This window comes from Schistocerca cancellata, chromosome 9, assembly GCF_023864275.1.
Source record: "Schistocerca cancellata isolate TAMUIC-IGC-003103 chromosome 9, iqSchCanc2.1, whole genome shotgun sequence".
NCBI classification, from domain to species: Eukaryota; Metazoa; Arthropoda; class Insecta; order Orthoptera; family Acrididae; genus Schistocerca; species Schistocerca cancellata.
This window is the reverse complement of record NC_064634.1, coordinates 307,811,324-307,839,280: the sequence shown is the minus strand read 5'-3', so window position 1 is coordinate 307,839,280 and position 27,957 is coordinate 307,811,324. Positions and strand designations below refer to the sequence as shown.

At 43.0% G+C, this 27,957-nt stretch overlaps 1 protein-coding gene across 4 annotated transcripts in view; it reads left to right on the top strand.

The window, feature by feature from the left end:
- LOC126101562 (uncharacterized) overlaps positions 1-27,957 on the top strand; it is a 78,392-nt gene that overhangs the window by 31,065 nt on the left and 19,370 nt on the right. For all 4 annotated transcript variants that reach the window (XM_049912199.1, XM_049912201.1, XM_049912200.1 and 1 more), the window contains exon 2: positions 18,446-18,528. In XM_049912199.1, coding sequence (XP_049768156.1) covers positions 18,446-18,528 — 83 coding nt within the window. The remainder of the gene's footprint in view (positions 1-18,445; positions 18,529-27,957) is intronic.

Sequence of the window (27,957 nt, the reverse complement as noted above, 5' to 3'; positions counted from 1 at the left end):
CGGCAATGCCTGTTCCGAATGCCGCTACACCACCTTCTGCTCTACCTGATGCTTGAGATCTTGGAATCTCTCATTACTCACAACACAGCCCTCTCACCATCATCTCAGTGCCAGCACAAGAACTGACGCCACCAGGAGACATGCCTATGCAGAAACCAGATGACCATCATCTGTCGGAGCAAGTCTACTCACCTCCTTTCCTACAGAAGCCGACACACTGCCCATGTCTCCTGTTATAACAACTGGACTTGCCGCAATGGGCAGATTGGGGCACAGGGCCCCAGCAGATTCGACCCCCACATCTCCTGTCATTTCGACCTGTTATCATTGGGGACACTTCCGTCTGTACGGGAAGCCTCCTCCTCCAGATTTTACGGCCAGTCAAACAACACCTATGGACGTTAGCAATCTACAGGCCACCTCCATCAAGACCAGTGCAAAAAATTCAATGGAGGGAAAAATGTTGTGACTCGCTGATGTTTCAAAGTGCCGCCACACAGTTACGTGCATCCTCTACATGCGGCGCTGTCTGCCAGCCATGCAGCAGCCGTGCCACCTAAGCGGCCAGCCAGCCAGCGGCCACTAGACTTGGACTCAGTGCTGATTTGACTGTTAGTGTACACACGTCTTACTTTGTTTACTTGATCTGTGACTTACATGCATTGCGTCGTCCTAGAAATATATTTGTTCAACTTGATGTTATAACATTCTTAAGGGCACATTTTCTAATAACAAGGGTAAAGTTATCAAAAATTGTGTCTGGTTTTCCAGGTTTAATGTACCATCAATTAAAAAAAAGAGCCATTCATGCATTGCCCAGTTAGGCACTCTACACATTAACACATCACTGTCATTCGTTGGATCCATAATGAAGCCAATGTAGGTTTTACAATAATTAACTGTGCAAGTTTTGCAAATTTACATTCCCATGATTTGTGAATGCAGCCTCATCATTAATTAATAATTTTCCATAAAATTACTGTTTTCCTGAAGACCACTCTGACGGTATTCAAAACACTGTCGAAAACCACTGTCATGTAGCCCTTGACAGAGAGAAATATGGAAGCAGGAAAATATGTAATAAGTGATATTTATATGTATACAAAATATGCAACTTCTTTGGTTGAAACTAACCTCTCTTTGTATTTGACAAGAACTGGCATGCAGATTTACTTCACCAGATACTTCTGTAGCTCTTTTGGCTGCATTCTTTCTTCACATACACTTTCTTTTACCAAAACCTGGAGTCTTGTGAACTGTTTTGTTAGTTTGAATGAAACTGGGACATGTTGGACAGTGTATACTTTGAAACCATTCTGCTTACAGTTGTGCAGCTCTTGATACAATTTGATGATATTTACCATAAATTAAGAGCATTTCTGCCAACTCTTGATTAGTAAATGGCTTTGCCCTCATGAAAAAAGTTTATGCATTGCTAACAAATTGATTATGTGGATGTTTTACAAGCAACATTCTGTGGATTGATTGCAGCATTCCTTATAACGAACCTGATCTATGCAGGGAGTCATTCCACTGCACTTGAGTTACAGCCTATAAAGGGTAACACATAACTGATGGCATATCTCTTGCCTAAGCGACACAGGTTTTATTAAGAATAGTGTAAAAATTATGTATCTGTTGCATCAGTGATACAAGTTTCTTGGGAGAATAGGATAAATTTCCAAATTGCAAACCATTAAATGGCCACAAAAGCATACAAAGCCCCAATATTCAATGTATTTTTGCTCTGTGATTCTTTGTTTGATTTATAAAAGTATTATATCACTGAAGTTGTCTCATTGAGAACTACTATTCAATGGCAAAAAATTGCATAGTTTCACTTAAAAAACAAATTTGATGCCTGTATCTCAATTATTAATGAAATGTGAAATTGCACTGCTGTTTTGCTTCATGTGTCACAGGCCACTGTCCATCTAGATGAAAACAGATTACAAATGTCTTTAATGGCTCAAAAGTAATTTGAGAACAAAAAGTTAGGCACTTAATCCTGCTTCAATTCAAGATAATGACATGCTAAATAGTTTCAATGAAAGGAAAAGAGCATTGGTTTTATGTACACAGTAATTGGTACTATTTTGTAGACATTACAGGTAATATACATTGAGTTGTACAAATTTTTCATGGTGTGCCACAACAGTGTCTGCAAACATAAAACCTTACACTAACAACAAGTTATAGACCACTAGCAATGAACATTTTAAGTTTCATCAGGCAGTTAAGTGGCAGTGTTGATAAGGTTATGCAGACTTAACTGGAGACTGATTAATTGTGCTTACTTAAATATCTATTCCCAGGCAGACAGTGTTATAAGCATGCTCCTTGAACACACAGTTCCTGACTCTTCTTGAAATACACTCAGCAAAATACTTCTGCAGCAGGTTACCTATTGGTCAGGTTGGTCAGGTTGGGTTTTGTTGAATAACTTACAAGTTACTGCAGGAGAACACTGCTGTATATTCAACTGGGAAGCACTGGGATATGAATTATGCTATCAATGCAATGATATGCTGTCAGTTCATTTGCTGAAAACCAGCTGACAGCTGAACAGTGAGTGAAGGCAGTACTGTATTGGGCAGACAGGAAATTCTGTGTGCTAGCCACACATCAGCGGTGAGTAGCAACAAGGTCCAAATCACAGTCCAGGAAAAAACACACTTAGCATGGGGTTATCAAGAATAAGAACACTGGAGAACATACTATAAACATTGTCTGATTTATAACAAGTCATGCCTTGACTGTCTTCAGCAGCCCTTAAACCTATTGCAGATGTTTTGCAATATGACTGAGTGCCAGTGAATTTATCCTAGCAACCTTGCTGTACACATCCATAACTATATCAATTGATTTATCAATATATACAGTGGGATTTGGGATTACAAGGTATGTCTCCCCTTTAATCAGTACATAAAGCCAGAACCATACTGGTTGGTGCAGGGGATGAGATGGTCATGATGTGGACTACTGCAAAGGCTTGCGTGCAGCTTCAGATGCTGCTGGTGGTAGAGAAGCTGCTCCCAGCTCCAACGTTGGAGAGACAGGAGGCAACAGTGCTTCTAACGTGTTACTTGTTGATGGTTCTGAGGACACTTTCTGTGTATTGTCCAAGTCCAGATCCATTTGGGTGATGTATGGCAGCTGGAGAACTGGGAATGCAAGGTGCACACAGTTTGGGACATCATCCTTAAACCATACTTCTCATATGCTTTTGTTGTTCTTTGAAGTGGATGAGGCAGGCTGCCACATGTTGGTGTGGAAGATCTGGAGGTGGAGACTGCCCTGGATGGTGCAAACATAGTTAATTTAGATGCCTGAAAAATATGCATATACAGATGCCAGCAAAAGATGCTTAGATGTGTGGCCACCTGAACCAGCCAGCAATGTCAGTGGGTGATGATGGAGTCACATATCCAGCCAGGTGTATGTCTGAATGTGTGTGGCCAGATGTGGTCAATCACCTTAAAAGATGTGACTGATCCTCTTCTTGTACTGAAGTAGGATGCAACAGATCTAAAAAGGAGCGATGAGGGCTTCCACAGAAAAGCTGTACCAGGCTTTGATTGTGGATCATTGTTGCCCAGTAAGAGAATAAAAATGAAAGTAGTGCAGAATCAGTAGACATGGATCTCAATTGTTTTTTCATCTCCATTTTAAACTTCACACTTTACATTTGGCCATGTGATTAGAGCCAGGGTGAAATGGAGATACAGTAATATGTTTGATGCCTCTCCAGGTGCAACACCATTGAAAACCAGGGGGTTAAGAACTGTAGTCCATTATTGGTGACTAGAGAACCAGGGGCTCCTTCATTAGAAAAATATAGTGCACATGGTCTTTGTTGTATCTCCATCATGGTCTGTTGTAGTCCTAATAATGTATGGAAAATGACAACATACATGAATTAAAATCAACCATGTGGTCCCATGGAATGGACACACTATCCACATGCACCCATTACCATGGCTGGATAAGTGTAGGCCAGGGCTGGTAGCCTTGGGACAGTGCCTCTTGCTGCCTCTGACAAGCTTGGCAGTGTTGAGCCTGAGCCATGTGCATAATATGCTCACTGATTCGTAGCCATCAGACATGTTGCCATACCAGATTCTTCATTGTGGAAATTCTCACTGGGAGTGATGCAGGGATGACAATATATGGGAGCACAGAACCTACAGAATCACCACTCAATACTCGAGGTCACCTTGATTCAATAATAGGACACCTCTAGAAAGATGAAAGACATGGCTTTGGGAAAAGAAACAATGAGGGTATGAGGAGGCTGCCAAAGGTAATTGTTTTGTGTCAACTAACAAGCCTGTCTCAAGAACTGATCCATATGTGTTGCTGCTGCAACCTCTCTAGAAGTGATGTTAAAAATTCTACTGGCTGTTAAAATTGTGAATTAATGTGAAAGCAAATTTCTCCCTGGAATCCTTAGGGAACCATGACAGTGTGTCTACATTTGTGTGCTATGCTGATGTACAATAGTGAATGAACTGCAGGTAATTTGATAAGACACCAGCATTATAGCTCCTGAGATGTCCGTCCATTCAGACAACTTTGAATTAGGTCCAAATATCAACTAAAATTAACTGTAACCAGATAAAATTTGTTGTCATACAGGAAAATGCAGAATTTCTGGATACCAAATAGAATTACCAATGCCATCTCTATCTGGAACTAATTTTCTTGTGATACGGTGAGGATTTCAGAGGTGAATGGGATAAGCTGCTGTGAACTATTCAGGTACTTCTGCGCCCCCCCCCCCCCCCCCCCCCCCCCCGCCCACTCACCTTTATCTTTTTTTTATTTGCTTTTTGTGTCATCATTGTTTTGACTGGTCTGATGCGGCCCACCATGAATTCCTCTCCTGAGCCAACCTTTTAATTTCACAATAGCATTTGCAACCTACATCCTCAATTATTTGTTGTATGTATTCCAATTTCTGTCTTCCTCTACAGTTTTTACCCTCTACAACTTCCTCTAGTTACATTGAGGCTATTTTTTGATGTCTTAACAGGTCCCAACAGCCTGTCCTTTCTTCTTGTCTTCACTGATCCTGCAGGGCAACCTCCTCATTCCTTATCTTATCAGTCCATGTAATTTTCAACATTATTCTGTAGCACCACATCTCAAATACTTTGATTCTCTTCTGTTTTGGTTTTCCTGCAGTCCATGTTTCACTGTCATACAATGATGTGCTCCAGACATACATTCTCAGAAATTTATTCCTCAAATTAAGGCCGGTGTTTGATACCCATAGACTTGTGTTGGCCAGGAAAGCCCTCTTCGTGTGTGCTAGTCTGCTTTTAATATCTTCCTTGCTCCATCCACCTGAGTTTATTTTGCTGAATAGGTAGCAGAGTTCCTTAATTTAATCTACTTCATGACTCCCCATTCTGGTGTTAAGTTTCTCATTGTTCTCATTTCTGCTACTTCTGATTACTTTCATCTTTCTTTGATCTACTCTCAATCCATCTTCTATACTCATTAGACTGTTCATTCCATTCAACAGATCCTGCAATTCTTCTTCACTTTAACTCAGAACAGCAGTGCCATCAACAAATCTTATTACCAACATCCTTTGACCCTGAATTTTAATCCCACTCTTGAAGCTTTCTTTAATTTCCACCATTGCTTCTTTGATGTATAGACTGAACAGCTGGGCCAAAAGACTGCATCCCAGTCTTACACCCTTTTTAATATGAGCACTTTGTTCTTGGTCTTCAGTATTAATGTTCCCTCTTCATTGTTGTACATATTGTATGTTACCCATCTTTCCCTATAGTTTACCTCAATTTTTATCAGAGTTTTGAAGATCTTCCTCCATTTTACATTCTCAAATCCTTTTTTCAGGTTGACAAATCATATGACTGTGTCTTGATTTTTCTTCAGTCTTGCTTCCATTATCAAGCACAACATCAGTGCTGCTTCTTGGCAGCTTTACCTTTCCAAAAGCCAAACTGATCATCATTGAGCACATCTTCAGTTTTCTTTTCCATGCCTCTGTATATTATTCTTGTCAGCAACTTGGATGCATTGATTGTTAAGCTGGAATCTTCCCATACCTTCCAGCTGTTTGCAAGTATAGTTACAGATCCTTTATGTTCTTTGGCACAGGAGAATAGGAAATTGGTGCTACATTCTCTGACATTGGTTTAACGACTCTCAATAAGGATATATCCCATATACTTACTGGAAAACTTAAAGAATATTTGAAAGAATCACACTTTACTTCAACTTGCAAAAGGGTGGAAAATATTCATCTGAGACTCAACATATGCTTCTGTTGAATCTGTCCTATAACCACTAACTAAATCATCCAGATAACTGATGTACTGTGGAATGCTTGCAATTGTTTGTTAAAAATTTATGAAATATTACTATTACCATGGTGATGACAAAAAGTAACCTATTAAATTGATATAGACCATAAGGCGTATTTAACAGCATAACAGTTTTGGAAGTGTCTTACATGAAAAGTAAAAATAAGCTTCTGAAACAAGTTTTGGAAATTATTCAGAGTTACATAGAAGGGGGGTATGAGTCTACAATTGACTGAATGTCTATCATGTTTTTGAAGTCCTCAGATTTGTATAATGCACTAGCTGGGTTGTGAACAATGCCTAAAGGTGATGTACATTGACTAAAGTGACTGGGTGAAAGTATTTTTGACTCCTCTAAGAGATCCAGTTCTACTTTATCCTTGTCTCACAAGTGTTATTGATATCAGGCCAACTCTTTTAATGTAATGTTGCAAAAATTAGAAGCCAGTCACAGGCCTAGAGAAAACAAGAGAGAATACTGGAGATACAAGGAATCCACTTCTGCACATGGGCAGGCATTCTGAGTTGGTTAGACTAGCCACGGAATGGTGGTTCCACTACTACAAAGAAAGGAAGGGTTTGGTTATTTACTTGCATCTTAAGTCTGTAACTATCTGGTCTAGTATCAAAATTTCATAATGAGATTAAGTCTACAGCTTAGTTGATACTGATTTTAAGGGTGTAAACCCCCAACAGCAGGTTTGTAGGCTGATTAACAATTAAAACTGAAACCCTTGTATCAAACAGGAACACAATGGGATACCACAACCATTAAAACAGTGTATGACAATGTGGAGGTATTCTTGACTCTGTGATATTTACTTGCATAAATGCTTTCACAGCTGACAGCACAGCTGGCTCTGACAAAATTCTGCTACATGCTCCTGATGAAAAAAACTTTTGACAGACATAATTATAATGTGGAAAACTTCATCTATCATTTACATAAAATGTCTTCAAGGTTAAGTGGAAAACTCTTATGGCATTAAGTTTGACTCCCGTCTGGTCAAGCAGGAACCACTCCAGTGCAGACCTGGACTGTGTGCAGTTTCACCATCAGATGGACTAGATCAAATTGCATCTATGACGTCTCTCAGTCTGCAGAAATGGAAGCCTGATCTCCTTGAGAAATCTAGGCATAGCATACCCAAAATTTCAGATAAAGAAGAATCTGACTACTTTAATACTCGAGCACGCACTTCATTGTCTGGTGCTAATCTAATAACCATATCAAGCTCTAATGATTCTGCATGTGATAGTCCACATGTAAACTTGCATTTTCTACTCAGGCCTCACAGGTCTGCAATCTGCAATGTACAGGTATCCAACGCTGTCCTACAGTGTTGAAGTACCTCTAAATAAGTGGCCACCATTTGAATTTTTGTAGAAAAATGTTCACTTAAAAGCAAATGAACAGTGGTGAGGGGCAGCACTGACAGGTCAGGTAAAGGAGCCAATTTTTGCACTAGGTAACAGAGTCATGGGTTTGTAGACAATAGAAAGGCTTGTGTCACTCAGGGAACTTAACAGCACTTGCCTGGAAATGAAGGGCTAAACGCTTTTGGTTCACTTTCCAGTTCTCTTGAGCTTCTTTGAACAGGTGGAAAGCTAGAATTGCCAGAAGAGAATATGGATGTACCAGATCTATCAGTTTCTGCATGAGCTCATGCTGTTTTCAGAGCTTGATAAACTGCTTTTTCCACTGTGTTTGAAACATTCATCAAAAGGGTAAGACAATTACTATTCTGGGAAGAGGTTGGTTACAGTTCCAAAAAATCCTTGTCACCTCTTTTGTAAGTGTACTTCTTCAACAATGTGGAGTTTACTAAGCACAAAGTATTTACAAATAAATCACAAAGTGTAATAGTTACTGACTCTTCTGGAAGTATATAAAATAAAAATCTTCTGTTGGTCAGTACCTCTTGTCCAAGTTTGTTGAATAATTCATAAGCAAGTGTAGGAGAACACAGTTTGGAAGTTTGATTGGGAAATACTCAAATACAAACTGCACTGTTGTTGCATCCATTTGCCATTGATTCATTCATGGAAAAAAGTGCTTGTGCTCGAATGGTGGTGAAGACAGTACCATATTAGACAGGCAGGCAAATCTGTGTGCTAGCCAAACATCAACAGTAGGTATCAACAAAGTTTTATTTCTTTATTTTTGTGTTCCATAGATGCTTGATGCAAATGTATTGCTAGGATGTAGAACTTGTCAGATTATTACTCTAATAACCATATCTAAATGGTCATGTGGCTTACAAACTGAAACATATGTAAACAGATACATGATGTTCAAGTGTTTAAGCAACAACACAGATTATAATAGTAATAATGATTATACAAACAAATTATAAGTCTTACATTCTAATACATACAAAAAGGATTCTGACATCAACTGATAAGTCAGCACTACATAATCAGTTCTTATAGGAATGATTAAAATTAAATACGTTGCACTAATTGTTACACACCATCAAAAAATTTGTGCAAAGAATAGAAAGAACTAGTCAAAAGACAAAGTTTCAGTTTTTTTAAAAAAATTAGTCACATCTCTAAGGATTGTTTTAATATGAAATAGAAGTTTATTGTATACTTTTGTGCTTGAATAATGTACTCTTTTCTGTGCCATGCTGAGATTTTTTATAACTTTCTGAAGATCATGTTCACTTCTTGTATTGTGATCATGATATTCACTGTTTGTTTTGTAAATTGTATTATTATTGTACATAAAGCACATTAGTGAAAAAATGTACTGAGATGGTATGGTGAGGATCCTGAGCTGTTTGAATAAGTTTCTGCAAGATCATTTGGGGTGCACTTTAGCCATAATTCTGATGACTCTTTTCAGTGCAATAAAGACTTTGTTTGCTTATGACTGGTTACCCCAAACTATGATGCTATGTGTCATAAGTGACTGGAAATATCCTAGGTTTGTAGCTTTAATTGTTTCCAAGCCACAAGGAGATGAAATTGAGCAAATGCTAAATGCTGTGGAATTCGGTCTTTTATATCCTGTAGGTTGTTGATGTGAACTGACCAGTTTATACTGTTGTTTATGTGTAATCCCAGGAATTTGGAAAACTCAACTCTCAATATTTCTTTGTCACCACATTTTATTTCAATATTTTCTTGTTTTTTATTTGCTGTTTGAAACTGTATGAATTGAAACTTGTTCATATTGAGTAACAGACCATTTGAAGTGAACCAATCTAGAGCTTATTTGAATACAGTGGTTGCAGTGTTCTCCAGGCTGCAATTGGCTATTTTGCCAATCATAATGGTTGTGTCATCAGCAAATAGGGTGAAGAGTTCTTTCGTGTCATACAGCATGGCAGATCATTGATAAAGATGAGGAAGAGTAAGGGACCCAGCACTAAGCCATATGGCTCTTCACATTTTACTGTTACCCAATTAGAGCAGGCAGGTGCCATTGCAAAATAGTTCAGAACTACCTTCTGACTTCTGTTGTCTATATATGACTCGAGCCACATCCTTACTTTATCATTTAATCCATAGTGCTCAGCATTCGTAAGTAAAATTCTGTGATCTACACAGTTGAACGCTTTAGACAAATCACAGAAGATTCCAACTGGTAATATTTCATTGTTTATGGATTCAAGGAGTTGGTTGACAAATGAGAAAGAATGGAAATGTTGTGTGGCTAGGGCCTCCTGTTGGGTAGACCAGTCGCCTGGTGCAAGTCTTTTGAGCTGATGCCACTTCGGTGACTTGTGCATCGATTGGTATGAGATGATGATGATGAAGACAACACGACACTCAGTCCCTGAGTGGAGAAAATGCCCGACCCAGCCAGGAGTTGACCTCGGACCCCTTGGTATGAGAGTCCTTCACGCTGACTATTCAGCTATCGGGGGGGACGACAAATGAGAGAGAAAGAATGGTGTGTTTAGTTGAAGTACCCTTTCGGAATCCAAACTGATTTTTAATAAGGATTTTATTTTCATTGAGATGATCCATGATTCTCTTGAATATCAGTTTCTCTAGGGTTTTAAAGAGAGTTGTTAACAATGAAATTGGCTAGTAGTTGGAAACATCAGCTCTATCACCTTTTTTGAACAGTGGTTTCACAACTCCGTCTTTGAGTCTATTAGGGACAGTAACTTTTTTTAAGGACTCATTAAATATATGACAGAGAAGTTCAAGAATAAATTTGCAGCAGTGCTTCAGTACTTTGATAGCTATATTATCAACTTCACTGGAATTTTTATTTTCCATTTGCCTTGTTACCTTCTCAGTTTCTTCACTTCTAATGTAGGGTACATGCATCTGAATAATTTTCTTTTGCACTTTTTTTTGTAGAAGACTCATAGCTTCAAATCTAGACCCTTTATAACCAATTTGGTGTGCTACCAGCAAAAAATAGTTGTTGAATATATTAGCAACTATATCACCTTCATCTACCATGCTTCCATTATGACACACTTCGATACTGTCTGTATCTTCTGTAATTTTTCCAGTGTCCCATTTGACTACCTTCCAAATAGTTTTTATTTTATTATTTGAATTGTTAATTTTAGTTTTAAAAACCATGCTCTTGGATTTTTTGATGACACTCTTTGAGATGCTACAGTATAATTTGTAGTGCCCCCTATCCAGGGGTTTGATAGAATTTCTGACTGAGACATAAATCATTCTCATTGTTTTACAGGATGTTCTGATTCCTGTAGTGAGCCATTGTCTCCTGTAATCAATAAGATGGGAGTTTTTTGAAATTCTCTTGGGGAAAAAATTGTAACGAATTCATTCAGGAATATATTAAATTTATCATTGACATCTTTAGCCTGATATATTGTGTTTATTTATTTATTTATTCATCTGTGGAACAATATATATTGTATGGATGTCGTCAGTTTATAATAATGTTCCATTCCAACTGCTGCAACAATTTCATTTAATTTCATTTATTATCATCCTTTTCATCATTTGTATGATATAGGAATTGTCATAATACTGTCCAGAATATGCACAGCAGAATATTACAAATTTCTATCAAAGACATAACATTACGTTGAAAATTAAAACATTAAATTAATGTGTTGTTCTTTTACATGCTCCTTTAACATGTACCATGTGTGATGAATTTATATATATTTAGTACATTTTGGAAAACACATATTACACATAATTTTAGAGTTAAAAAGAGTATAAATGAGACATAGAACTGACAGTGAGAACATGATATTGACAATACAACTATCAGTTAGTGATTTAAAGGTTCAAAATATTCCTCTATGCTATAAAAACATTTATTTATCATAAACTTAGAACGGACAGTGAGAACATGATATTGACAATACACTATCAGTTAGTGATTTAAGGATTCAAAATATTCCTCTATGCTATAAAAACATTTATTTATCATAAACTTAGAACTGACAGTGAGAACATGATATTGACAATACACTATCAGTTAGTGATTTAAGGATTCAAAATATTCCTCTATGCTATAAAAACATTTATTTATCATAAACTTTTTTAATTCTGACAAATTTTCCTTCATCTTCTGTTCCCCTGATGCAGAGTGGTAGAGCATTATAAAGCTTTATTCCATAGTGGCTATCAAGGAAAAAGCTGTAAATGACACCACAAACTAAGTTCTGACTGAGATGTCCATATTCATATTCATTTATCAACTATAGGTCACATACATGATCTAGGTTTCATCAGATACTCTCTGCTAGGTCATTTATATATATTGTGAATAACAGCAGCCCTGTCATACTACTTGGAAGTACAATGAACTCTACTTTTGCTTCTGATGATGCCTCTCTACATACTGCATTCTGCCTGTTAGGAGGGCTCTAATACAGTTGTGATGTTGACAAGTACAAATGACATATCTCCGCCATCGCAAGTTCTTTGACTCTGTAACCTAATGGCCCACACCATCTTACTTATTCAGTTCGCTGTATGACTTCTTGTAATGTTGATCTTTGCTCAAAACATACCGAGTCTTACAGTATTGAGTGTGTTTTCCTTAGGCTACAACCCAACAGAAATCTCACAGTGGTGACCCTGCGTAAGAATTCACATGCCGTTTCCTTGTAGTGCAAGTATTTTCTCATCTGCTGCACTGGCTTTGTTTACACCTTCATTCATTCCACTTGGTCATGCATCCTGATGTGCAGCACATGGAAATCAAAGCTCCTGCACCTACAATGGGACATTTCATTGCTTCACCATGACCTGGATTCTACAACATGTTTCCGTTTCATCGCCTCAACACTTTCTCCACTCGAAAGTGCAACATATGATTTCAGACTCAGGCTTTTGCCTCTCCAGCAAGTGTGCATCAACATACGCATTTTGAATACGATAATGAAGAGGACGAAATTACTGCATTTCATCATGCTAACATGGGTTCTGCATATTGTGCACAAACTATGTATCAGACGCGAGCTGCCTGGGGAACCATTACAACAGTGCCTTGTACAACTTGCCTTTGTTAGGACAGTCCATGTGTATCAATCATGCCCCCGCAATGCCAGAGTGCTTTACTGCTTCATTGGTTAACGAAGTGAACAACGCCCAGTGTATATCACAAACATTACTAGGTATGTTTCGACCCCCAGTGACCATTCAGTACATCAGTGCACTTCATAGACCACCACCTGATGTGAACAATGTGCTGTGTAGTGATACTAACTGTGGTTTCTGCCCCTCCAAACACACCCTGGCTCATAACATTGATAGCCCAGTGGGAACATTTTACTGTGCTCCTCCATGCACGTCTGCTTTTCCACCAACCCCCGCCACCACAAGTAAATTTTCAGGGGGTTTCAGCTGCAGCCGTTCACCTGCTCGCTTTTCAAATGGCACTGGCCATGTCTTCTGTGTTGGACTTCTGCACCATGAATGTTGCATCAGACAGTTCTACAGCATCATTTCCTAGTGCCCTTCTCATCTGTTCTGACAGACTGCTCACTCACACCCTACGCAGTGCCGTCTGTGTTGACCATGCTGGTCCTGTATTAACATCGTACAAGTGATATGAGGGACTCAGATACAGAACTAACTGCATCACTGTTGCCACCACCAGGCTGCTTACTGACCCCGTCCCCACTATCTGAGGACAACCCAGCAACGTGGTTTGCACTGGTGAAAAACTTGTTCAAACTGTACCACACCATCAATGACAATTCAAATTTCCTGTGTCTCATGACTCATCTGCACAGGCACACAGACCTGTTCTGTGATCTACTTCTGATGCTGCCGCTAACTTTGTAGTAAGATTTCGCAAAATAGACTATCATCAAGCACCTTTCGCATTCCCCGTAAGAGATTATTCTACAAATACTGTACGAGGAACATCTCGGTGACCACATCTCGATCCAAGCTTTGGTACTGGCAGCACCACCTGGTCAGTGTGCAGATGATGCCAGATGAAACCATGTGGTTGGTGTGCTTATCAAAACTGCCTACAGGTCTCCAGGTTCATCTCCTCCCCTGGAATCCATTGCTTTGCATCTGTGGATGGCTGACCAGTCTCTTCGCTCAAACACCAGTGGCACCAGCACGAGGAGGAGGAGGGAGGAGATTAGTGTTTAACGTCCCGTCGACAACGAGGTCATTAGAGACGGAGCGCAAGCTCGGGTGAGGGAGGAACCGGGAAGGAAATCGGCCGTGCCCTTTCAAAGGAACCATCCCACCAGCACGAGCTCATGCAGCTGGTTCGCACTCCTGCACTGGTAGTTCACCTGCCCGTAGGCGGGGGCATGCTATGTTCCGCCCCCCAGACTGCTGCACCACCTGTCACCCAACATGCACACTCTCCTCCCACCGAGCCACTGCATATCATGCCTACACCATCTGCCCTGGCGTACGAACCTGAACCCATGGAGGGTGATTGGCCACCTCTTCTCCCAACATACCCTCAATATTGGTACCACACCATATTTGGCAATGATACAGAAAAGTGTTGCCCCTCGTGTCCAAAAAGCCAATCATACAATAAGTGCAAACCCACACTGCATTCTGTTCATGCCTCTGTCCTGCTGTGCAGTTACCTTTACATCAAAGACTTTTCTTCGAGTTGCAACTTCCTCATGGACACCTGCGCTGACATCTCAATTGTACCTAAACCGATGGTCACATGCCCGCCCCACATGCACAAGTGCTCTCCTGTGACCTGTGAACTCATCTACACTTCATACCTGCAGCTCCATTGAGCTTCACCTCCACCTCCCCTGGATCTTCCACATGGTGGACATTGCAGAATAGATCATCAACAATGAAGGGTGGCTGAACACCACAGTGCTTAACTAGGCATGGTTCTGCTGGAGTTGGTCTGCCTTGGCTTACTCCAGCCTCCAAACTGACTCACCCAATCGATTTTAGGGGACCTCTAGTTTATTGAGGCTGCAAAGCCATAGTGAAACTCAGCACTTTTCACATTATCAAACACTGCCATAGCTGAAAGAAGTGATAACTGAGAGATAAAAATTTTAGGACTGACAAGAGAATTGAACTCAATGTGCTGAAATTTGTAGTTCGGCACTTTATCACTGAGCTACTTCCTTTTTCCCCATGATACTAAATAATACTGAAATGTTAAGTACATCTCACTGAATCAGCTACTTCTTCTTTCAGGGGAAGACATATAAACCACTCTGTGGCATGACCATGGACACTTGCAGGGCACCCTCCTGTATCATTTTGTTTATGGGCCATCTAGAGGAAATTTCCTTAGTCTCTCAAAAACCTCAAATCTCTTGTCTGGCTTAGGTTCATTGCTCAAACAGGATGGAATGTAACACTATTATGAAAGGGATAGTTGGTACTCACCACATTGCGGAGATGCTGAGTCACAGATAGGCACAACAAAAATACTGTCACAAAATAAGCTTTCGGCCAACAAGGCCTTTGTCAAAAATAGATGACAGATGTACTCACACACTAATGCAAGTGCAACTCACAAACACATGACCTCAGTCTGTGGCAGTTGAAGCCACACTACGAGCAGCAGCAGCAGTGCATGATGGAAGAGGTAACTGAGTGGGGGTAAGGAGGAGGGTGGGGCTTCCCCACCCTAGCCTCCTCGTTACACCCACCCAGTTGTCTTTCTTATCATGCACTGCTGTGCTGCTGCTTGTAGTATGGCTTCAGCTGCCACAGACTGTGGTCATGTGCGTGAGTTGCACTTGCGTGAATGTGTGTTAGGTTCATTGACGACATTCACATGATTGGATCCAGGGCCAAGGCACATTGTTATCATTCCTCCACAGCCTCAACAACTTCTCCCCATCCTCTTCACCTGGTTCTACTCAACCCAGTGTGCCACCTTTCTGGATGCTGATCTCCAACTCTCTGATGACTCCATCCACACCTCTACCCACATCAAGCCCACTAACCATAAAGAGTTCCTACATTCTGACAGCTGTCATCCTTTCCGTACCAAAAAATCACTCCCATTTAGCCTGGTCACTTGTGGAAAACATATCTGCAGTGATGAGAATTCCTTTGTCAGTGTACTGTAGGTCTTACGAAGGCCTTTATAGTCAAGTATTATTCCCCAAACTAATCTGCAAACAGATTTCCCATGCCATATCATCACACACCTAGTCCTCCTCCACCTCGCAGAATCAACTGCGAAGAAGCTACCCCCTCTTCAACCATCATCATCCTGGGCTGGAGCAACTAAACCATGTCCTTTATTAGGGCTTTGACTATCCATCGTTGTGCCCAGAAAGGAGGAACATTCTACCCATAATCCCTCCAAACCCTTCTAAAAGTGGTATTCAGCCACCCACTCAACCTACACAACATCTTGGTCCATTCCTATGACACCCTGACTCCCAATCCTTTACCACATGGGTCACATTCCTGTGGAAGTCCCAGGTGCAAGATATGTCTGATTCAACCACCCAGCACATCCTAGCCTAGTCATGTCACATGCTTATCCTATACCACCTGAGATTGAGCCACACATAAAAGTAGCTATGTTGTACACCAGCTCTGATGCAATTTCTGCACAGCATTTAACGTGTGCGTGACAACCAACCAGCTGTCTATCATAGTGAATGACCATTGTCAAACTGTGGTCAAGAACCAACCATTACAAGAATATACTGCAGAGCACAAAATGTTTGAGTTCAATGGCTGCTGCACTACCTGTGCCACTTGGGTCCTTCCCAAAACATCCACTTTTATCAACTTCAAGGTGTACAACTTTGTTTCCACCATTTTTTCCCCAACATTTGAGGTTTTAATGAAACAAATTGGTTACACATGTATCATTCAAAGTATTTTCCATCGCTGGCCACTACTTTCTCCCATCTTTCAGGCAGTGTGCAAATCCTGTGTTGAAAAAATTGTTCATCTTTTGAAGCGATCTACGAATCGATTCAATTTGTGATTTCTTCATGAGATCAGAAGAGTTGGTCAGCCAGGCCATGTGCCATTGATCTAAATAGGTGATAGTCAGAGGGAGCAATGTCTGGAGAATACAGCAAGTGTGGTAGGACTTCCCATTTTAACAATTCCAAGTATGTTTTTATCTCTTTTGCAATGTGGGTTTGAGCGTTGTTGTGTTGCAAAATCACTTTGTCATGCCTCTTGCTGTATTGTGGCCATTTATCTTTTAATGCTCTGCTCAAATGCATTAGTTGCATTTGATATCAAGCATGTGTGATTGTTTCATTTCGTTTTAACATGTCATAGTACATGATGCTGAGCTGGTCCCACAAAATGCAGAGCATGATCTTGGAGTCATGAATACTCAGTCTGGCCATCAATGTGGAAGCATGGCTGGGATATCCCCATGATTTTTTGCATTTAGGGTTATCATAATGAACCCATCTTTCATCCCCAGTCACAATGTCATGCAGAAATCCCTTCCGTTTTTGCCTCTTAAGCAACTGTTCACAAACACACAAATGTTGTTCAATGTCTCTTGGTTTCAGCTCACACGGGACCCATGTTCCTGCTTTCTGAATCATGCCCATAGCCTTGAGACGTTTTGAAATGACTTGCTGTGTCACTCCCACTAATCATGTGAATTATTCTTGAGTTTGATGCGAGACTTCACTCAGCAATGTCTTTAATTCTGCATCTTCGAAAACATTCTCCCTTCCACCACTATGCCAGTCTATGACATTAAAATCATTGTTCTTGAAATATTGAAGCCACTCATGACACGTTCTTTCACTAATAGCATCCTTACCATATGTACTTGAGAGCATTCGATTAGACTCAGCTGCTGTTTTCTTCATACTGAAACAAAACAGTAACACCTCCCACAAATGATGAGAATGTCATAAACTGACATTTTCAATCAAGAACAACTTTATGATGCACACACAAACTGACTAATGTTTGAATGAGGTTATGTGAGGTCCAAGCTAACTACCTGATCCCTGTGATCTGTTTCTTTTGACCGCTACTTACCATTGTCGCCATCTATTGGCAAACGGCGGAAGCAAAGTTTTACACCTTATACATACGTGCACATTATCCTTGCAACACATCCTATATTGCCATAGTTGTCATGGTCTCAATCTCGACAAAGCCATTGCTTCCACACCATCTAACTTACAGTTGCTCCTTCGTCTATGCTGTCATGCCCTCCCAATTCACTCCTCCACCACTTCATCATCATGTGCCACATGAACTCAGTGGTTCTGGTGCCCATGTGTTGCATTCCTATCTCATATATGTACAGCCTCTCCCTCCTACATTCCTATCCTGAACATCTGTTGCCTCCCTCTGAACCATGAGCCACACTTCCCCAACCCCTTCTCCTGCTTACCACCTCTTTCCTTGCTCTAGCCACACTATTTGACACAAAACCTCACCCCAGTCTACCTACTGAACTGGAGTCCTGTCACTGCATATTCAGCTGCCACAATTTAGCTGCACAAGTGTGTGACCTAGTTTGTTAAAGCATTTATCCAAAAGCTAGTGAAGTTTTAATTCATTTTTGTGTGCCTGACAATGACTCAATGCTTCTATTATTCAGTGAGTTGTCTCCTTTATTCCTAAATCATTCAAATTCTGCTGTAATTGTACTTACCATATTTAAAATGTTAATTAATACAGCAGTGTAAAGTTAGCTTATTATGCCATTTTTTGCTTTTTTTCAGATGAAGAAAGTGATTTAAGAACAAGAGGCAACAAAACAGCACTTTGTACAAGGGTGCATTTTTTTATGAAGATTACTGAGCTGGTTAGTCCAAAATAACTGTAATTATATTCCTAACAAGTTTTGCTTAATGAAACATATGACTTTTAATGTGGCAGCTGTAGTAACACTGTTCACGTTACGTCGCACTTCACTTAGCGTAGACCGGGACTGTGTCCTAGGCATGCCCGATGTTGACTGACTGCGCACGGCCTGTCCTGCCGGAGTTGTTGTTGTTGTTCTTGTTGTTACGCCGGCAGAGGTCGCGTCCGAATTCTCGCATGCCCTCTGGTGGACGGGACTCTACTGGCGGCGACTACCGTTCGTGACGCGCCGTGCCAATGTGCGCCTCCCGCGATCTTTCTGGTGGCTACTACACTCCTCCTCCTTCGGGGGGTGAAGCCACTGTGATCCACTGCGTCGGAAGGTGGAGCGTCGGGCAGGAGCGATGACCTCCACATCCATTGGATGGCCGGAGTCGAGGGGATCTGCCAACCCTCGAGCCGGAACCTTCGAATACGGCTGGAAGTGACCCACACGAAGAGGCCCCCGTCGTCCCACAACCGGAGCCCGGGACAGCACAGGCGACAAGCTGTCGAAGTCTGGATCCTGTTCCACCTCAGGAGGGGCAAGACCTAGTGGCGGGGACGAAGGGGAAGGGACGACCACAGGGGAACTAGCCCCCTGTGAAACCGGGCCGGCTAGGGGGGCCGGCTCTCGCTGGGGCATCTCGAATGACGGCGATGCCGGTGCTGGAGCCACTGGAGGCTGCCAAGGCTGAGAACCATCGCAGTGTGGCAGAGTCACAGCGGGGAGAGGAGGTAACGTCCCCTGTGAAACCGATACAGGTGCCGGCAATGGGGAAGCCGGTGTCCGAGAGGTCGGCGGGTGGGTGCCCGAACGTGGACGGAGCTGATTTTGGTGACGACGTACCACCCGGTCCCCCACCTGCAAGGTATAGAGCCGGCGGCCATGGCGGTGCAGGACCACTGCCGGTATCCAATGTGGATTGCGACCAAACCCACGGGCCCAGACTGACATACCCAGTGGAAAGCCAGGTACTCCATTTTGTGAAGACTGGCGAGGACCAGGCTGGAGGAGGTGCAGCAGAGTCCTAGGTTGACGCCCATGGAGGAGCTCTGCGGGGCTGCGGTCTCCCATTGGTGTGGTCCGGTATGCCGTCAAGAAAAACGTCAATGCTTCCTCTGCAGGAAATTCGTGCACATACTTTTTCATCTGTGTCTTAAAGGTGCGCACCATGCGCTCAGCTTCCCCATTCGATTGTGGATGGAAGGGGGGAGAGCAAACGTGCCGAATACCGAAGCGCCTACAAATTTCCTGGAAGGTCTGCAAAAGAAACTGCGGTCCATTGTCCGAGACCAGGGTGATTGGCAGACCTTCCACAGAAAAGATTTTTGCTAGTGCCTGGATTGCAACTTCTGAAGTGGTTGAGGAGCAGTGAACCACATATGGGAATCGGGAATAAGCATCAATGACAATGAGCCAAAAGCCATTGAGAAACGGGCCCGCAAAATCGATGTGAACACGTTCCCATGCCTGGGTTGCCGGCGGCCATGAAGAGAACGCTGCCCTGGGAGATGCTTGTTGGCTCGCACACTGGGAACAGGCGGCCACCAAGTGCTCAATTTCTCTGTCAATACCGGGCCAGTACACATGTCTGCGAGCCAAGGTTTTAGTACGGGAAACACCCCAGTGCCCCGCATGTAATAACTTGAGGACCTCCCTTCGTAAACTTGCAGGAACAACCACGCGAGGAGCTGTATCATCGGTAGCCAGAAGGAGAACTCCTTCCAAGACCGAGAGACGGTCTCGTAGAAGAAAATAATTACGAAGAGGGTCCGAGGCCCGGCCCGGAGGGCGGGACGACCACCCCTGCTGAATGAGGCGAACTACTTGCCGGAGAACCGGGTCAGCCGCCGTTTCCCTGGCGACTCGAGAACTAGTGATCGGGAAGCCATCAACCGCTTGGCGGGACGCCACATCCAAATGAAAACACATAATCTCCTCTCGATCAAATGTAGGGTCCGGGCCCACCGGAAGACGGGAAAGAGCGTCGGCGTTGGCATGCTGGCCTGTAGGGCGAAAACGAATGTCATAATGGTACTTAGAGAGGAACAAGGCCCAGCGCTGGAGTCTGTGGGCTGCCCTATCCGGAATCTGAGAGGCGGGGCCAAATAACGATATTAACGGCTTATGGTCAGTGATTAACTGAAACTTCGTGCCATACAAGAAAGGGTGAAACTTGGTAACAGCGTAGACAATGGCCAAAGCCTCTTTTTCCACCTGGGAGTAATGGGCCTGCGCGGGACTAAGCGTTTTCGACGCAAACGCCAGTGGTTGCTCGGAACCATCTGCGTTGCGATGGGCCAGGACCGCCCCCACCCCATACTGCGAAGCATCCGTAGCCAGGACCAACGGCTTATGGGGATCAAAAGTAGCCAAACAAGGGGCTGATGTGAGGAGGCCCTTCAACGAGGTGAACGCTCGCTCGCATGCAGGCGACCAATCAAAAGGAACACCCTTGTGCAGAAGGCAGTACAGGGGATGGGCTATAGTGGAAGCCCTGGGAATGAACCGGTGGTAATAGGCTATCTTGCCTAAAAAAGCTTGTAACTCCTTCAGCGAAGTGGGCCGAGGAAGGTTGACGATACCTTGGACCAAACTTCCTAGTGGCTGGATGCCGTGCCGAGATATGGTGTAGCCCACATACTCAATGGACGGTTGGAAGAAGGTTGACTTATGCAGGTTGCAACGCAAGCCCACAGACCTGAATTTGAGAAAGAGGGTGCGAAGGTTGTGCAAGTGGTCCGTCATGCTGCGGCCCGTGACAATGATGTCATCCAGGTAATTAATACAATGAGGGATTGTCGACGTGACATGCTCAAGATAACGCTGGAATATCGCCGGGGCACTGGATATCCCAAAAGCCAACCGCTGGTATTGGTAAAGGCCAAACGGGGTGTTGACGACTGCCAGCCGTTTGGAGTCCTCATCAAGTGGTATCTGATGATAAGCCTCTGACAGATCAATTTTCAAAAAATAGTGGCCTCCCGCCACGGTGGAGAACAATTAATCAGCACGAGGCAAAGGATAGGTGTCCACCACCAATTGGGAATTAATGGTGGCCTTAAAATCGCCACAAAGACGTAATTTTCCCGAGGGCTTCTTGACAATAACGAGGGGCGAAGCCCACTCACTGGAAGAAATGGGAAGAACGACCCCCAGGGCTGTCAGCCGGTCGAGCTCTTCCTTTACCTGAGGGCGGAGAGCCAAGGGGATCTGCCTCGCGCGTAGAAAACGCGGGCGAGCAGACGCCTTCAACGTTAAGTGAGCTTCAAAATCTGAAACACGCCCCAGGCCCTCCTCAAAAATATCTGGAAAGTCTGAGATCAAAGATTCCAATGAGTGATAGGGAACGTCTTCGGAGACCAACTGTATGGTGTCAGCGATAGAAAAACCGAAAGCTTGAAAGGCATCCAGGCCAAAAAGGTTAGCGGAGCTCGCATCACTGACAACAATAAAAGTAATAGGCCGAGTGACTGATTTGTAAGTCACATCGGTAGTGAATTGACCCAGGAGGGGAATGAACTGTTTACCATAACCGCGTAGACGCCGGTAAACTGGCGCCAACGGGGGCGAGCCAAGGTCGGAATACGTTTGTGCATTCAACAACGAAACTGCCGCGCCCGTATCTACCTGCAGTTGTAACCGGCGCGACCGAACCGACACCTCGATAAAGAGTTTGCGTGCCGATGCGTCGGGAGTCTGGCCCGATGAAACTTCCTGAATGTCAACGTCCATGTCCTCTGTACTTGCTTCCTTTGATTCCTTTGAGGCTGAGCGGCAAACTTTAGCAATGTGACCGTTTTTATGACATTTGCGACAAACGGCCCAACGCTGGGGGCACTTTGACCGATCGTGATGTATATAGCATGATGCACAGGACGGCAACAGGGGCCGGCGGCCGGAATTCTGTTTACGCGCCGCGCGGGAGCGGCCGTAACGGCCGGATTGTACCGCTCGCACGTCGTCCACCCCGGACACAGTGGATGCGGCCGCGCCGCCCTGAACCTCCGCGACGTCGCACCACGCCTCCAGCTGTTGACCTGCTGCGTGAGAGACTTCATACGATTGAGCAATGGACAGGACTTCCTCGAGGGAAGGGTCTTCTAACTGCAGGGCCCGTTGCCGGACCTCCCGATCAGGGGCTGAACGAACAATGACGTCGCGGACCATAACATGGGCATACGACTCCCGTGACTGCTCCGTGACAAAATGACACTTGCGACTAAGAGCGTGCAGGGTAGCGGCCCACGCCCGGTAAGACTGATGGGGCTGTTTCTTGCATTGATAGAACTCGACCCTAGCCGCCACAACATGCGTGCGGCGGCGATAATATGAAGACAGCAATGAACACAATGCGTCAAACGACAAGGACGAGGGTTCCTGCAACGGCGCTAGCTGCCGCAAAACTTGATACAGCGAGGGAGATATCCAAGACAAGAAGAGAGCACGACATACCTCCGCATCGGCAACATGAAACGCCTGGAAATGCTGCCGAAGGCGATGTTCATATGCGTCCCAATCCTCTGCCGTCTCGTCATACGGGGGAAAGGGAGGAGGGAACTGCGCCGGAGCAGACGGCGCGGAGAGCAACGCCGGAAGCACTTGTTTCATGGTGGCCATGAGCTCCGTCTGCTGCGCAACCAAAACACGCACCAAATCCTCCATGCCGTGGAGAAACTGCGAAACCGGAACAACGACGCAACACGCGAAAGAACGACCCTACTCGTCGCCAATTGTGTAGTAACACTGTTCACGTTACGTCGCACTTCACTTAGCGTAGACCGGGACTGTGTCCTAGGCATGCCCGATGTTGACTGACTGCGCACGGCCTGTCCTGCCGGAGTTGTTGTTGTTGTTCTTGTTGTTACGCCGGCAGAGGTCGCGTCCGAATTCTCGCATGCCCTCTGGTGGACGGGACTCTACTGGCGGCGACTACCGTTCGTGACGCGCCGTGCCAATGTGCGCCTCCCGCGATCTTTCTGGTGGCTACTACAGCAGCATTAGTAGTTTCCAGAATATAATGTGCTCACACGGAAAGTATGCTCATGCACTATGTTGAATAGACATGAGTCTCCAGTCCAGCTATAGGGTGTTATTGATTTATTAATTCAAACTAATGCAAGCTTAAGTGTAAATCAAGAAGAACATTAATAAACACGAACATTACTTATAAATTAAAGCTGTGCACTGGACTAGCACCCAGTCAAGGACTATACAGCTTTTAAGCAATGTTCTTACCATTTGAGCCATCAAACCATGCCACATGATTTGAAACTTCACTATGCCCATGTATATTTATTATAAATGTGGAAGAGAAGATAAGTTATTTTTCCTGACAAAACAAAAATTATTGCAAACTAAGAAAAGAGGCATCATAAGAAAAATGGTAAATGATATTGTTGTTGAAGCTATTAATTGGTTTCACACAAATGCTCTAGCTTTAATGTTCAAATAAATACAGTAAATCCAATTTTGTAATTTTGTATGTCAAAAATACTTCACTTCCTATCAATGAAGTATACCAACAAAACATAATATACTGGGCAGAAAGTTCTAAGCTTTTAGGTTATCATAATGATGGAAATCTTAACTAGGAACTCCACATAGTATGCAGATCAAAATGTTTATGTTCATCTACTTTTTCCATAAGGATAATTGTGAGCTTTGGAGGTAAAGAAATTGGTAGCAGGTTTTCATTCACTAACTTCCCATGTGATAATACTCTGGAATAATCCCTCATTCAGCCAAAATTTATTCATTACATGGAGAAAATAATTAGAATTATTTGTAGGTATACAAACATACAACTTGCAGCTATTCATTAAAGCAGCTGGGATTATTTAACCACAACCTCACAATACATATATTCATTGATTAAATTTATTGTCAACAACCCATTACAATTTGAGAGTGATAGAGGTCAATTTGAGAGTGATAGAGGTATTTACAAGTAATTTCCTATGACAAAAAGGAATCTGTACTTCTTCTAGATGCTAATTTTAATGCAGAAATGAATGAAATACAGAAATAAAACTCTTTGATGATTTGTGCAGGCAAAAAAAAAAAAAAAAAGAAGTTTTGCAAATACATAGCATATATGTATTCAAGTGAAAACAATATACACTCCTGGAAATTGAAATAAGAACACTGTGAATTCATTGTCCCAGGATGGGGAAACTTTATTGACACATTCCTGGGGTCAGATACATCACATGATCACACTGACAGAACCACAGGCACATAGACACAGGCAACAGAGCATGCACAATGTCGGCACTAGTACAGTGTATATCCACCTTTCGCAGCAATGCAGGCTGCTATTCTCCCATGGAGACGATTGTAGAGATGCTGGATGTAGTCCTGTGGAACGGCTTGCCATGCCATTTCCACCTGGTGCCTCAGTTGGACCAGCATTCGTGCTGGACGTGCAGACCGCATGAGATGACGCTTCATCCAGTCCCAAACATGCTCAATGGGGGACAGATCCGGAGATCTTGCTGGCCAGGGTAGTTGACTTACACCTTCTAGAGCACGTTGGGTGGCACAGGATACATGCAGACGTGCATTGTCCTGTTGGAACAGCAAGTTCCCTTGCCGGTCTAGGAATGGTAGAACGATGGGTTTGATGACGGTTTGGATGTACCGTGCACTATTCAGTGTCCCCTCGATGATCACCAGTGGTGTACGGCCAGTGTAGGAGATCGCTCCCCACACCATGATGCCGGGTGTTGGCCCTGTGTGCCTCGGTCGTATGCAGTCCTGATTGTGGCGCTCACCTGCACGGCACCAAACACGCATACGACCATCAATTGCACCAAGGCAGAAGCGACTCTCATCGCTGAAGACGACACGTCTCCATTCGTCCCTCCATTCACGCCTGTTGCGACACCACTGGAGGCGGGCTGCACGATGTTGGGGCGTGAGCGGAAGACGGCCTAACGGTGTGCGGGACTGTAGCCCAGCTTCATGGAGACGGTTGCGAATGGTCCTCGCCGATACCCCAGGAGCAACAGTGTCCCTAATTTGCTGGGAAGTGGCGGTGCGGTCCCCTACGGCACTGCGTAGGATCCTACGGTCTTGGCGTGCATCCGTGCGTCGCTGCGGTCCGGTTCCAGGTCGACGGGCAAGTGCACCTTCCACCGACCACTGCCGACAACATCGATGTACTATGGAGACCTCACACCCCACGTGTTGAGCAATTCGGCGGTACGTCCACCCGGCCTCCCGCATGCCCACTATACGCCCTCGCTCAAAGTCCGTCAACTGCACATACAGTTCACGTCCACGCTGTCGCGGCATGCTACCAGTGTTAAAGACTGCGATGGAGCTCCGTATGCCACGGCAAACTGGCTGACACTGACGGCGGCGGTGCACAAATGCTGCGCAGCTAGCGCCATTCGACGGCCAACACCGCGGTTCCTGGTGTGTCCGCTGTGCCGTGCGTGTGATCATCGCTTGTACAGCCCTCTCGCAGTGTCCGGAGCAAGTATGGTGGGTCTGACACACCGGTGTCAATGTGCTCTTTTTTCCATTTCCAGGAGTGTAGTTGTACTTCAATAGCAAACTGTACCATCAGCCTGATGGCCTAGCGATGGGTAACACACTGGCAGGCATCTTCACTGATATTTTCATCAATCTGCTGGAAGAGAAATTCTTTAGTAGTTTTTCAACTGCTGATCTGAGTATTTTATCATATTCTTGGTATGTAAACAACATTTTGATCACATACAGTGGTTCCCAGAAAGGAATTCGACATTTGTTTGAAATTTTTGATAGTATTCATGAAAAATCAGTTTTAATGTGAATTAGAAAATAACAATCATCAGCTTAATTATTTGGACCTCAGTATTGTTATTGACAATGACAGACTTTCTATCAGTATTTTTTTGAAAAACCACTAATACAGATCAAACTGTGCTCAATAGTTCAGTGCATCCTCATTCGCATAAGGGAGCATTTTTCCATTCAGCCATTCATCATGCAGTAATTGTACCTTTATCACCTGACAAGCTCAGCAGAGAGATGAATATAATAAAAACTATTGCAGTTAATAATGGCTGTTATCTATTGAGAGCTGACAAGATCTTCAAAGTTAAGTGACCACTTTAGGCACCAGTGCTGTTTCTGATACTAACAAGTAGAAAAATGTTTTCTTGATACCATCTCTAGACTTTATTTATTATAAAATTTGTTGTCTTCTGATTGAAAGATATGGATGCAAAATTAGCCTTTACACCAAAAATAACTTGCAAAAAAAATCTTATTTTCAATCTTAAGTCCACAGCTGCTCCTGTACATCATTCAGGTGTTTTTAGAACCATGTGTGATACATGTCCTGTTCCTTATATAGGACAAACTGGAAGATCTTTCTGAGAATGATGGCCTCATCCTCAATGAACTGTTACAGTTATGAAACAAAAATTTTTTCTACAATTTTCATTCACCACTCACAGAATTTTGATTCCTTTATTTTTTACTGTATTTTCCTGCCTCTATTTCCAAAACATTATTTTCTTTGAACCTCATAGATGTACGCCAATAAAGTTACCTTCATGCAAATATTTTTTGGATTTTATAGATGTTTACACAAAATTTTCTATGTTATTCTGTCCTTTACATAATAGTAATTTCTGTAAAGCAGATAGATGGCTCTTAGTTATCCTTCATCTGCTTGACTACTGCGTATTTTCAAAAATATCTTAAGCTCTCTACCTTTGTATTTTATTTTTATAATTAACTGTTGTTTTTTCAGTTATTTATGTTATAACATTTCAAATGGGCACTTGTTGCTGGCCATGTCCAATAGGCAGCACAACTTGTGTTGTTTTCATGGCAGCAATGTAAGCCTCTGGGCCAATCAGTCTGATGTTGTTCCTGCCTAGGAATGTGAGCATATCTGCTTGAAAATCTGACCACTGCCTTCTTGCAATGCAATTGTATATAACTAATCACGTCAATTGTCATCTTGTTTAATATTTTTTGTCATAGTTAATTTCCTATGTATTATTTCATAGTGTATCTCAAAATTTTGTTCCGATGAAGATATCCTTAGAGGTGTCAAAACCTAGCTCAGTGTACCAAACAGTTATTTGCAACCAGTTGGCTGTGTGATTCCTATGTTTGAAAACTTGTGAAGTGTACACAAGCTAGTGTAGAGTGTGTACGTATGGTGTAGTGCTACACGCAAGTGATGGTTCCATGCAAGACCATTTCTGGCTCAACCTGTGATGTATGTTTACTCTTTGTTTTTTTCTGAGATATTGTCCTGATGTTTTGTTTGCTTTGTCACTTTAATGTCATTTTGTGTTATGGGTTATTTTAAGGCTAACAAAGTGAGTTTTATTAACCTGAAGCAGTTGGCGACCCTGACATGATACATGACAGTCA